General features: G+C 40.1%; 1 protein-coding gene across 4 annotated transcripts in view; it reads left to right on the top strand.

The window, feature by feature from the left end:
- SATB2 (SATB homeobox 2) overlaps positions 1–14,048 on the top strand; it is a 130,972-nt gene that overhangs the window by 66,141 nt on the left and 50,783 nt on the right. For all 4 annotated transcript variants that reach the window (XM_083864629.1, XM_083864630.1, XM_083864627.1 and 1 more), the window contains one exon: positions 10,895–11,367. In XM_083864629.1, the coding sequence (XP_083720755.1) occupies positions 10,895–11,367 (473 nt within the window). The remainder of the gene's footprint in view (positions 1–10,894; positions 11,368–14,048) is intronic.

Raw genomic sequence — 14,048 nt, 5'->3', positions numbered from 1 at the left:
AGGAAATGGAGATGTTGCTTTTTAGCTACTAAAATGGTTTAGGCTAGAAGTAAAATGTTGATTGGACATTTTAGTATGTGGTTACCCTCATGCCAAATAAACTGGGTATTTTCTTTTCTCTCTAAATTGCCATTGTGTGACTCAGAAGTGTTTCTTTTCTCTAAATGGTGTCTCTTAATAACAGAATTTTATTCAAAGTGCTTTAACATATCCTCTTGGTTAAAAAGCAATCAAAGGAATCAAACAGCTTTGAGGTCATCACCATTCGCTTTCACTTGCTGTTCTGGGAGAAGAGAAATAGGCTTTTTTTTAATTTTTCTTTTTCTTTTTTCAAAACTGGGCAAGGATGCCAGTTGCAGAGGCACTGGAAGCCCTTAACTGTAGTGTTCTTAACTGTAGAGATCCTACTACAGCTTCTGAGTATTTCCAGCACACTGTTGTCTTCCACTTTCTTCCATTCTTAGGGCATTGCGCTCTTACTTTTTTTTTGCTTAGTAAGTGCACAGTTAAATTGTTAAGTGCAGTAAAAGCAGAATGAAACCTCAATCAAAAGGTCAAGGATCCAAACCCGAAGAGTTTGCCAGATAACTCTGTATCTGTGCTATTCAGAGACACAACCAGTCATTGCTGTTTGGAAATTCATGTGTGTGTTAGTAGGAGGAGAAAAAGGAAGGTTAAGGTATGTGTGAAGTAAACACAAGCTGCTATAAAGCAGTTCAAGTAGTGTTGATTCATCAACCATATGAGTGGGAGAGAAAACAAAGAGTCTGTGGCAGGTACAGTGGTGCATGGAGAATAAACAGTCGTGCAACTTCAGAGCAGTAATCTTAACCACCTGCAAACAGGAAGACTTTCTGCACTTCTTTAGGTGGTTACAATTTCTCATCGTCTCTCATTTCATGTTGCTTTGTTTCTTTTCTGTAGCCAGATAGTCCTGCAGGATAGCTCAGTTAGTGTGCAAAATCAGTGATTCAAGTTACATGCATCAGTCATCACGTACTCCTTTAATAATATTTTTAAAAGGACTTCCAAGAAGGTGAACGGATGATGCAGAGATTCGTTTTTTGGGCTGTAACTGGATAGATTAGGTAAAACTATGATTTGGAGTCTTTGGAACAAGCACCAGTATCCTTGTGTTACTCTAGAGCTGCTTACTAGAAAGTAAAAGCAAAAAACAATTCACATGAACTGTGGTAAATACAAAATAGGAAGGGGCTTCAAAATAACTTTATTGACGTTGCAAACTAAATGCAGCCTACAGTGCTAAATGTGTTTCCTATTATCTGCTAATGTCTGTTTTAATAAAACAGTGGGAACTAAATGGTTGCTTCTTAATCAAAACCATGATTTCCTAAACATAAGCTATGTGATTCTGTTACAAATTGCCACAGATAGATCTACTAGGTCAATTTTTTTTCCTTTCTCATAGAAATAAATAAACAGTAAATTAATTATACTCCCTGGAAGATCAAAGTAATTACAACCAAAGACAGACAGAAATAAAAAGTTCTCTGGGAAAAAAGAAGAGCATCAGGTTGCTTAGTGCATAGTTAATGTTTAAATAATATAAGAAAGTGAACAATCAATAATTTGATATCATTAGCAACAGATGTAAAAGCTGTACACAAATGGAATTGTATCAAATCTCAAGTAAACATTCTCAGTGTGCATTCTGTTGAACTCACCGAAAAGACAGCTAAACTACTTATGCTCATAATTCTAAAAAAATTTTCAGTTAGTTCAGCTCAGCTTGGCAATTTTGTCTTGTGTCAGATGATGCTAGAATAAAATTATACTTGAATTTTTTTCTCTCTCCCTACCCCATCCCCTTAAGGTTTTAAGACATTCACAGTTTACTCAGCAGCACAAAGAGTTAGTGTACAGCCAGATTTGGGAATTGGCAGGTGTGAGGATGGAGGCTTTTTGTCTCCTCCTGGACCTGGGTCTGCCACTTGGGATGTGTGTGAAGACATGAGGGAGATTATAATGGGATGTTCACTCTTTCCAGTCTCTTTGGGATACATGTAAATATTTGAAGGAGAGCTTATATTAAAACAGTTATAATGGCATGTGTACGGTGGTTGGGAAACAAAAGGCTTAACAGTTTTACTGTGGCCTTCTTGCCCTCATGGATGTCTGTCTTTCTTTTTTATTTACTTTTTTCTTCTTCTCTTTGAGGGCCTTTTAGTACAAAGTTGTGCATACATGACAAGGCTTAGTTATGTTTAAACCTGCCTCAGTGAAGAATCAGAGATTCCCTTTTTTTACTAAAGAATGCATACTAATCAATGACAACTATAGGCCAATGGCTTGTTCCAGTGGTTCTCAAACTGCCTTTCTTCTGCCCAGTCCCATAGGGATGCTTCTCTCAATCTGAGAAATGCTTGCCTGATTTTTCTAGAAGCTGAACTTGCTGAGGCTGGGAGAAGGCATTCAGCATTGTTGAAATGCAGGATTTTAATAATCGCTTGAAAGGTTTGCATTGATTTTAAATTTGATTAACAAATAGATAGAGGAATAAAAACAACACTTTGTAAGCAACTATATACATGTATAAATATGTATGGAGACAGGTGTTTCTGAATTTAACGGTGCAATTCAGGTAATTGTCAAGGGATCAAACTCGTACCAGTTACCTATTTGTGTCCCAGTGTTTTGGGTTCATGACATTTAGAATACTTTTTAGCTCTCTTTCTCCATAGATATTTCACTTCAAAGTGTCATGCTTTCTATTATTATCAGAAGGACTGTCACTGTATCAGAATTCTTTCACAACTGAAAAGCATAACTGGTGTGAATATTTTCTTTTTGCCTGATGACACAACTTAGCTTGGTGGGAGGAAGTTAGGAAGGCAGTGGGAAGAAATAAATACATTGTGGACTTAAAAATAAAAATACATACTTTTTTTGTCTGTGTATGAAGAACATGTCATCTTTGCTCCTGCCATCAGTGTCTGTCAAAATATAGCTTTCTGTGGATGTGAGTTTTGAGACTGTGGCTGTCTCAAAGTTTTTGTGGAATGATGAGGCTTTTTGTTTAAAGGAGGAGGCCTCAATTATTTCTGTTTCAACAGATCAAGAATGTAAGAAAAAGCTTTCATAGCTTCCTTAAATTAAGAATCTGTTTTGGCTCCTCTTTGGTTTTTCCAGTATTACTGATTTGTTGTTTATGTGCCCTTTTATTCTTGCAAGTTTGTTTGCTTACTTCCAATAATGGATAGACAGAGCAATCTGTTTCTCTTTTAATGTGTTCCTAGAGGCCAGTGTAGGTTCAGAGAGGTTGGAAACAGGATTCAGAAGGGATCCCAGCTTTCTTATTTCCAGGCCGAAGGAACTGAGAATTGTAGCACAGTGATAATGCCAGTGCGAGCTTGGAGAAAACTGTCGTTATCTGCTTTGAGGAGGAGTTTTTAGTTGTTCCTCTGAAGCAGATGTTGTGGAAGCCTCATGAAAAGGCACACCAGATCTTTCCCAAACAATGTTTCTGACTTTTAAAAATACCCTCTTTACTAATACATGCATGTGTATTTACCTCTCTCTATGTAAGAAGAGAGGTTTATTTATATTATGTATTTATATGTATATATCTAGATCTTTTGCAGAAATGTTTTTTAAGGAAGTACATTTCATATCTCGTTTGGATATTAGTTGTGGCTCTGGCACTAAAGCATTTAGTGTTGGCTGTGGGGCTCTTCACATTACTGTGACTTCTCCTTTGCTTACTTTTACACTCCTTACTCTGTATTCATTTCACTAAAAACAGGACTTTGCTCACTTTCTTAAATAAAAAGGAAAGAAAATAACATCAATCACAGACAAACTTGTCAGCATCTAGGTAACATACACGACCTGGAGATCATCTCTTGACTCAGAGACATTTTCTTAGTCAGTGGCCTGCTTTGCAATTTTATGAGGAGAGTAGTTCATCAGTTGTCACTGATGATGAGGAAAGAGTGGCCTCTGTCTTTAAATATAAGTTTAAAGTGTCAAGATTCAGCAAGAATTATAAACCCTTTGGCTGCTGTTTTCCCCACACATATTAGCATTTTGTATTTCAGCATTGTCTGTGATGCTAGCTGCCAGTTTGGGGGATTTGTGCATCATGTGTATTGTTAAAAACCAATTTAGCTGCAGCCGAGCATTCCAGGGGTGTATGAGTGGTGGCCCTCTTGGCTATTCCTCTTTGTAATGAGAATTAAAATACACCCTTTGGGTTTGTTTTGTTGTTTTGTTGGTTGTTTTTTTAACTAAGAGTAATTTTTATCTAAGGTAAATGCATATACAAATCTCAGCTTTGCAGAATGTCTTCCCTGGCTCGTGGCTGTTTTGGAGCAGTGGTTCTCCCTGCTCACAGTGCCTGTGCTGTGGCAGAGGATATGTGAGATTTGCTGAGTGGCATCTTCTGTGCTGCTATGTGGCTGGAGCAGCAGCCAGTGCTGTTTTAGGCAACATAGGCTACATCATAAAGATTGGAAAGCCTTCTGTGGAGAATGTGTCTAGCCACTTGTCCCCTGTCTTGCTCAAATGATGTCACTGAACTTTTGTTTTAAAATGTCTCTTGTTCCAGTTACTGTGCTGTTCTCAGTGAGGACCAGTTGTGTGCTGCAACTGGGACTTCTGCTCTTTTGAATTCCTAGTAAAGAATGGTCCTCCATTTCCTAAAAAGCAAACGTGTTTGTTTTAACCTTCAGAATCTCAAAATTATTTTTCTTTCATATTTTAAAAAAATATTTGTGTGCTGCCAAACAGCAGCGTATTAGCTCAGAAGAAAAGCCATTTTTACAGAGTAAGCATTAGTGGAGATTAGTTTGAAACAGGAGGATAACTTGATGCTTAGGTACAGGCATAAGGTTTCCTATGTGAAAAGCTTCAAAGTGTCTCTCTGATCCCATGGATTGCATAGAATATGTAACTCCAAGAGCAGAATGCCATTCTGTTCCATTGAAATATCTGAAGAGTTTGTACCTCTGACTTAATGATGTTTGTGTTCTGTCTCCCTACCTTCACTATCTCTGATGTTATGAATCAGGAGCACACACATGTATATCTCCCAGAGGGATTGCACAATTGACTGGGCCATCCAGGGGTTTGTACCTCCCTTTTGAGATCCCCATGAAAGATTGGGTCCACTGTTATAATAGTTTGACAGGAAGGGAGATATTTTTATATCAGATGATAATGTCAGTCCATCTAAACCAGTACTAGCTGTATTTCTGTCAGACAGTTCTAACTAATGATTCTGCTGCTTCTCCTTTTCCATTTCATCTGACTGGTATACACAGGTTAGAGCAGGTGTTCATGAGAATACCTTCAATGTAATGGTCTTCTCTGCCAGATGGAACTGGTAGTTTGACAAACTATGTTAACATGATTATGAAGAACTTGAGTTCATATTTCTGTGTGCCTCTTGAACCTATGCACAAACCCAAAATTAAATCTAAAAGTAAGATGATGATGTGTGTCTTCTGAGAAGCATCTTTGGTAGTGGTGCAGTCCAGGGGCAGCCCATGTGAAGAATATGATTTCCTGTGCTTAAGCAGAACTGGCAGAAGACATGTTAGCATCCCTGTGTCCCAAGGGATGACTTGGAGCTAGTCCTGAGGATAAGGGGTGAGAAGGTCAGCTGCACAGACTGAGTGATGTTAGTGCACTCAGCTCAGTTTACCTCAGATTGGTGATTGGTGGTTAAAGACCCACTTTTAATGATGATTCTAAATTTTAAAAAAAAAAAAAAAAAAAAAAAAAAAAAAGTGATTTGTGCTTTGGTGGGAGCTGAATGGTTTGCAGCTCAACAAAGAAAAGACAATGGGCTTTCCTGTCTGTTTTCCATTAGGCTTGGATAAAGGCCTTTGCTACCCACAGCCAGCGGCCAAACAATTCCTGTATGTGCTCTATAGCTATTTTGAGGTTCTGTGCTGTCCTGCAGGAGTAGGGGAAGGGAAGGGTTTTAGAAATTACAGCTTCTTGTCACATCTTCCTCTCTGGTCAACCTGCTTTTCCTTCAGTTCTGACTTCAGGAACAAGTGGCCTAGGCAGAGATCAGGCACTGACGCCAGTGAATGACTATGGGTAAATACAAAGATTAGATGGTGAATACAAAGATTAGATGGTGAATGAAAATGAGACTCCTCAGACCAGCCCTTTGCACTGAAGTGGTTAAGTGGGCTGTGATTAAAAGAAATAAGTAATTATCCCAATTACAGATAAAAAGATATGGAATTACCGCTTTAAAAGCACCTCCTGTGCTCTGGAGTGGTTCTGTTATTTACAAAGTGGTAGTTCATAATTATGTAGCATAAGGAGAAGGGCACCCTCTGGGTGTAGTGCAGCGGTCCTGTCTCTCCAAGGTGTTGCTGGTGCTGTGCTTTGTCCCCCAAGCATGGCTCCAAAGTTCAAGTCTTGCTCCAGTGAGCAGGCTGGTGCTAAGCCAGGAGAAATTGTGGGAACCTTTCTGTCTCAGGCTTAGTGCAGGGTATACCAGAGTTCACAAAGCTCTCCCAGCTTGGCCATGACCACTGCTAGAAATGGCTTTTATGATCACCAGGTTTTAAATAATAAATAAAACAAAGAAGCAAACTGAAGCACTGGAGAACAGCCCTGGGTGGTGACATCCTGTCACAATTGAAGCATGGCAATTCTGCCGGCTAGTAACTTATTACAAAACATTTCTTTACCAGCTTCTTCTTACTCTGGGGCAAAGTGCCTGTGTGCCTGTGGGACTGAAAAGTTCCGGACACGCTGGGTCATGGATGCTGGCGGGTCCTCTGTGTCCCTGCTTGTGGTGCAGTGCTGGGAGATGCGTTACACTCTTGCTCTCCCTGCTGCATCCCTTATTGTGCATAGGAATTTGGTTTCCTGTGCTGTCAGTCAATTCAGTGCCACGCATAAGCCCTAAATGCCCCACGGGTTGTTTGTCAGAATGTTCCTATTAACAACTCAGTGCAAATAAAGTGTGAGGGGAAGGGAAGGTGGAGAAATAAATCTTATTTTAAATCATTTGAGCTGGTTTTATTTTAAATGGAAAGTTGCATGCAGACCACCCCAAGCTATTGTGCTGTGGTCTGCGTCAGCTGCTTGACTGTGCAAGGAAGATTGGGCTAGAGGTTAAGAGCATCACACAGGGGAAGGGTGCACTGAATTCCTTTTGTGCTGTATCCAGGAAGTTTTAACTCAGTATGGAGTTGAAATACATTGACACACATGGTAATCATTATAGGATGAGAACGGAATATTCAAATACAATAATTTGCTGCTCCCATTCTGGGGATTATGTTGGTTTCTGACTCTTGTAGAGGTAGTGACATGCTGTAGGGAGGTATAGAAAAATGAAGGGCAGATGCTATTCTAGAGTGCTCTCTGGGCTAATTGCTGCGCTTAGTGCAATATCTGTTGTCCAGACACAAGTCTCTGCCTACTTAGTGATTGGCTTCAGAAGGGTGGGTGGCTCTGCAATATGACAGTGTTGTTGTACTTGGTTTAAATGAGCTCTTCAAGCAAAGAAGTGCAGAATTATGTACCAAGGGAGTGATGCAGAGATAAAACGAAAACACTGCAATGTCTTTTGCTGTGGTCACACCACAGATGGAGGTAGGTAACAGCCTCCTGAACCAGCTTTTATTTAACTACCACAGGCATTGCTAGAAGTAGTTTATCAGCAGTACTTGAATAAAGACAGCACATATCCATGGAACCCCTTCCTTCCCAGTGTAAGGTTCTGCTGCTCTGTCCTCAGATATTTATATTCCAATCAGTACAGCTTTATATTCCAATCAGTATGGGACTACAAGAGGTCTGAATGTATCCCCAGTTTGAGTAGAATGATAGTAAACAAGGGAAAGACTGTAATCAGGTATGAATATGGGAAACAGAGGATGCAAAGGTAAAAGCTCTGTCTCAGGAAGATCTGAGGCAGAGTGCTGGTGGCACAGTTTTGTGGCTCCTGTATCCCTTTTTTCTTAGAGCATTGCTGGCAAGCTGGCCTGTCTCTCAGGACAGTGCCAGTCTCCATCTCCAGGCTGTCTCAGTCTTGCTCCTGTTCAGCCCTGCAGATTTGGTAACCAATCTATAGTTAGCAAAGAACAACAGGGAATCAGATATGGGCAATGTGTTAGAGAAGGAGAGTCTTGAGGAGTTGAGTAATGCACATTTTTTCCATCCAGCGTAACTGCTAATGGTAACCTTTTATTACTAAAGTGGTCAAAGTGACTAGAATCTGGTTTGTTTATAGGGAGTACATGCACGGCTGTATAGTCTAATGTGATCAAAAAAGGAAACTGATAATAAGGGAAAATATACCTATGGAAGCAAGTCAGGTGATGTTTCTGTGTAATTCCAAGTAGCACTGCAGAGATTAACAGCCTGGCAGCCTTTTCATCTTAAACTTTATTTTTATAGGGGTTTATAACTTGGCATTGAAGTCAAGAGTGGGTGGAAACTTGGCAAATGTGGTTCAGCCCAGAAAGTGAATGTTATTTATATTTATTTCTCACCAAGTTTTCAAAAACACTTGGTTACTGTTTTTATGTTCTAACAAGTAATAATTTGTTGGTTTCAGTGACTTATTCTCTGTGTGCTCCTCAAACTACAAATAGTTCAGAACTTCTTCAGCTCTTCTGAAACTCCTAGCGGAAGGACTCTAGATTTTTAGGGTTGTCAGTGACGTAGCAGGATGCTCCAGGTATTTCATTACACTGAGCAACAGCTTTATTCTACTTATACCTGCCAAGTAGCTATTGTACCTTTGGAATAATTACATTTGGCTAGCAACTGTGTGTATTTAATGGCATTACTCAGGTGCAGGCTTAGTGCAGAGAAGCTGAGGAGGCAATAGTATGGTCATGTTGGCTCTGAATCATGTGTGTTGCAGAATGTGATCCAAGGCTGTGACAAAGCAGCCCCTCCTCACTTCCCTGCCCACACCTCTCTATCAGTGATGGGTCATCCCTGGAATTAGCACTACTCCTATTGCATGTTTCACATTGATTTTGTGTCTGTTCCTGAAGTGGTATAGAGCTTTCTGTACCTCATTTCAGGGAGGCCTACTGACATAATGAGAAACAGCTTTTGAATAGGGATTTTCAGTATTTTCAGCAAGATGAAATACTGCATTATGTATCTGACAGCCTGCGAGTAACAGAGTAAAATGGTCATTTGCTGACAATAATATTTGTGTATCACACATTTTGCATCACCTTTCATAGTTGAAATACAAGTAAACACTTACTTAGAATTTCAGTTGGGTTGAAACATTAGGTTTTGTGGAAAAGTGGAGTTCGTATTTTTCTTAGAAATTAATTTTTATTTTGAATTTTTTAAGCAATTATTTAATAGAAGACTAAAGGTGTTACGAGATTTTCCTTTTGAAGAATGGGAAGAGCGAGTTAAAATTTCTTACAAGGAAATCCTGGGTATTAATTCACCTAGTTGTAAAATTCAGTACTTGTAATGTTCCAGAGTGACAGTTCTAAAGATAGTAACTGTGTGTTTGTATGTGTTCAGGGCATGACTCCCTCTCTGTCTTAGATTAACTCTGGGAGGTGGAAAGAGCTATCTTTCTGTTTAGAAGAAAACAGAGCAAGTCAGCAGTAAGCTGCCATTCTGGGTGTTAACTGTGTAAAGCTTCAAAGCTTTGTATAGATCAGGTTTTTAAAGAGTTCAAAATCTCGTACAGTTGTTAATCATTACACAAGTTATAATAGTATTATGACCTTTCTGAAATAAATCCTATCTTGTTATTTGCAGAGACCAATACAGGGATGAGGTAGTGGTTTTCTATGATACATGTTTCTAAACACTTTTATATCAGATCAATATAAAAATGCCTATTCAATTGCACATAGGGACACTTATGGAATCTGCAACCTACTGTAAAATGACTTCTAATTGCTTAAAATTATCTAGGTAGGAGTTACATTTATGCACTTACTAAACTTAATTTCCTATTTCAAATGGTACTTTTAGAGAAAATTAGATTTTGTAATATGTGCATTTAGTTTTGCAGTTACTTGAAAAGATACTGTGATATTGCTGACCTAAGATATTTAACAAGGACAATGTGCATCAGTATATAAAACTACAGTATATGCATTTAGTGTGTACTGTTTAATTTTTTGTAACTTGATGTCACTTAGAGATCACTGTTGTGCTAAACAAAGTTTTTTTGAAGAGAGTGAAGAGACCTTTCAAGTGGGCATTTATGCAGAAGTGTTTAAAGTTGCTGCACAGACTCATGGCAAGCAGGCTTTGGCTATAGGAACCATTGCTTTAAATTTTTCTCATGTGTGAATGTCACTGTTTTGTAATATGCTTTCACACAATCAACATGAGTCTGCTGCAGTGCACCTGAGTGAGCTGATGGTACCAGACAGCTTTATCCACACACAGTGCAAGGTAGAGTTGATGTGGAAAAGATAATAGTTGCCAAGTTTGTAATGAGAAGTAGTGCCATGAGCTGTGCAGGGAATGGTCTTGTTTTCATTTGGTTTGTGTGAGTGGATACCAATTTGAGTTTCTTTCCTTTACCTAGATGCCAGTGATTCTGAAACACCGACCACTTTTAAAGATTAATCAATTTGCTGTGACAGATTCAAATGTTAGTAACAGTATAAATGGAAGTGTCCAAGCTTGTTTCTTTAGGGAAGGAGGCTGGAGAGGATACCTACTGTTGGTTTATGAGGAGTCTTCATGAGCTGTGGATGAAGCCTGGGAAGTCAAAAAGAATGTTAATTATTCTTGTTGGTTTTGTGTTGCTTTTGCTTATGTTTCTATGATATTTCTGTGCAAGTGTAGAACTTGCAGAGTAAAGCAGGTTCTGTTGTGTGCAGTCACCTGCAATATAATCCTTGCCCTAAGTGCAAACTGAAATGACAGCAAGCTAATTTTTCTCTTTTAACAGTGGAAAGAGTGGAAAGAGAAAACCTTTCAGACTATTGTGTTCTTGGTCAACGTCCCATGCACTTACCAAATATCAACCAGCTGGCAACTTTGGGAAAATCTAATGAACAGTCTCCTCATGGCCAAATTCACCACAGTACTCCAATCCGAAACCAAGTGCCAACGATGCAAACAATGATAAACCCTGGGCTCCTGTCTCCTCAGCTCAGTCCACAACTGGTGAGGCAGCAGATAGCGATGGCCCATCTGATAAACCAGCAGATTGCTGTCAGCCGACTGTTGGCTCACCAGCACCCACAGGCTATCAACCAGCAGTTCTTGAATCATCCACCCATCCCTAGAGCTGTCAAACCAGAGCCATCAAATTCATCGGTGGAAGTCTCTCCAGATATTTACCAGCAAGTCAGAGATGAGCTGAAGAGAGCCAGTGTGTCTCAAGCTGTCTTTGCAAGAGTAGCATTCAACCGCACACAGGTATCAATTTCTATTCTATAACCAAGAAGGGGCAAAGTTGTGGCTCATGTGGGGCTGTATGGTTGTTGCAGATCAGGGCAGGGGGTGTGCCATAGAAAGAGGTCAAACTACTCTCAGTCTTTTCTCCAGTCTCTGTCAGTTTTGAACAAGGCTGTTTCTTCCTGGAACAGCTGTTTGTTTGCAGCTGGTCAGTCCTGCGCCGTTACCTGAGCTTTGTTCTCTAGCAGTCATTCTGCTCATGGGATTTCTTCTCTGAGCTCCTCTCTGTGGTTATAAACTTCCACATTTGCCCCTGCCCAATTGCCAGGAAGAGGTAATAAAGAGACTGAGAGTCAGAGTGTTTTTGGGCTTCCTTCTGGCGCTTCCTCAATTCCTTCCCGTGGTACAACTGATGCCACAACTAGTTCCAGAGCAGCTCCCACAAGATATGTGTGAGGAAAGTGTGCTGGTAAAAATGTCTGCCTTTTGTAGCAGATTGTTTGCTTTCATACATCTGACACAGGTTTGCTCACTCATCTAGTGAAATGCAGATGTAGAAATGATTGCATGATAGTATCAGCTTATGCCTGGCACCTGGAGTACCCAGGGTGAATGTGGGCTGGGAAAGACAGGCCATTTACATTCATGCTGGGGGATACAACATGTGATCTCTCAATTGTGATGCTCTGTAGCAAGGCCTAAGAAATGGAAAGTGGCTTAATATTTAATATTGGTACAAATTCCTTTTGTGTAGTTGGAGTTGTTCATTGAGGTAAGATTTACCAGCAAGAAAAGAAAAGAGGGAATGTATATCACTAGGAGGTCTGTCCCTTGCCCCATACAGTGCCTTCGTCTGTTCTCCTAGATTAATGATTTTCTTTGGCACTGCCATTTTGGAAATGCCATGTTATGAGGGAACTAATTAAAGTATGGAGCACATTTTATTACTTCCCTTCTTCCATTAAATTCATAAGATGGCTGCACTCAGAAAAAACCACTTGAGTTCTGGGGTTAGCCTTGAGGATATCAAATGAAAACTATATAGGAATGTATGAGTATTTCCTCTTTAAAATGCTGCTTTTAATTTGGAAAAGCTTTTCATCCCTCTGGGATCATAACCCGTTGTATATAAAGCCTGGTATAATCAAGGTGGATGGTATTGACAGAATGACATATTCTGAACTGGAGCGAGAGGTCGGCATTAACATTGCTAGTGAGGGTTTTGTCACTGTCAATGAACATGAAGCTCTCCTTTAGCCACATTGGGAGACCTGGGCTGGTAATGCCCAAGTCTGCTATTAAGTCAAAGGCTCATTCCCCAACAAGAAAGGAATTAACCTGCTTCTTAGCCCTCCATCGCATTTAATACGATGTCCATACTGATTCCGGAACAGGCAAGTCTTACAGCATCCATGAAAGATTTGCTCATCTCACAACAGTGTTTTGTTAGTCAACAGTGCCCTAATACAGAAGACCAGTGGTCTTACATACAGTGTATCATGTCCCCAGGAGCCATCACTGTAGGAAGAGTGTAGATACACACTTATGTTTCCTTGTCCTCAGCTGTTAATTCCAACTCAAATCAAGCTCCCATCACATCAGGAACTGTTCAGGGTATTAAGAAGAGGGGCTCAGGCAATCAGTATTGCACTCCACAGTAGAAGGTGTGGGATATTCCCACACATCCATGGTGGAGAAGCAAACTTGTTAAAAGGCACTTGGAGTCGAAATTCAAGTCTACTCACACCTTCTTGCATCCCCCCTGCTGCCTCTGAGGTACAGAGAGGTATGTGTTTCTCTCTGGAAAGGTTTGGGTTTGTTGCATTTCACAGAAGTGCCAGCATTGGAAACTGCTTTTTTCTCCTGATGGTACCAAATAATAGATGCTGTGTGCCAGCCAGCTAATAATGGTATTAATCACTGCATTATGGGCCGCTGCTTAATCTTTCTTCCTGGTAGCTCTGTGGTGCACATTAGCCTATAATTAACTATAGCTTCATGAAATATGTACTCTAAGGCTTCTTTAATAGATAAACTATTCTCTAATTTATTTTAAAGTCCAATGACCTACATACTCAATGCTGAAAAGCCCCTTCTTACTAACATTATTTCTCCCCTGAGACCTTCCATCTGAGCAAATCTGTTAAATTAAGTAGAGGAAGCTTTGATCCAAACTAGGCTAAATCCATCGGAACAAGTGGCTGACACTTGTACGTATGCATGTGTGTGTGGGAGGGAGAACGTGAGCAGGGTCAGGAGAAGGAGAGATGAAATTGTATGGTTTGTGAAACATCCAGATCTTCCTCTTGAAGTTGGAAGTGCGTAACTGAAGACAATATTTGCTTTTACCTGTGGCCATGTTGTCTGCACACATGAAAACAAAACACTCCAGGCTCTGTGACAAGTTCTGTACGTTTCCTGGAGCACAGTGCTCCCAATGAAGTGGAGAGTGAACATCAGGCTGCTGTATGCACAGGAGAGCTGCACAGGCTGTTTGGCGAGGACTGGCCCAGGCTGAGTTAGCCATGAAGAGGGTTTCTTTCAAACAAAAAGTTTCAAAGTGAACATCTTCCTATTCCTCTGAAAGTGTGGATGAAGAACCCTCAAAGTGTATATGCCTGATTTTTAGTAAGCGTCTTGGGCTAACCTCTGCTTCTTATATTTAGAGACTTAGTGTCATAATTTTAATTCACACTATTGTG

Source organism: Zosterops lateralis (genome assembly GCF_965231275.1).
Source record: "Zosterops lateralis genome assembly, chromosome: 7".
NCBI classification, from domain to species: Eukaryota; Metazoa; Chordata; class Aves; order Passeriformes; family Zosteropidae; genus Zosterops; species Zosterops lateralis.
The sequence above is the reverse complement of the archived record's forward strand: the minus strand, read 5'-3'. Positions and strand labels throughout refer to the sequence as shown.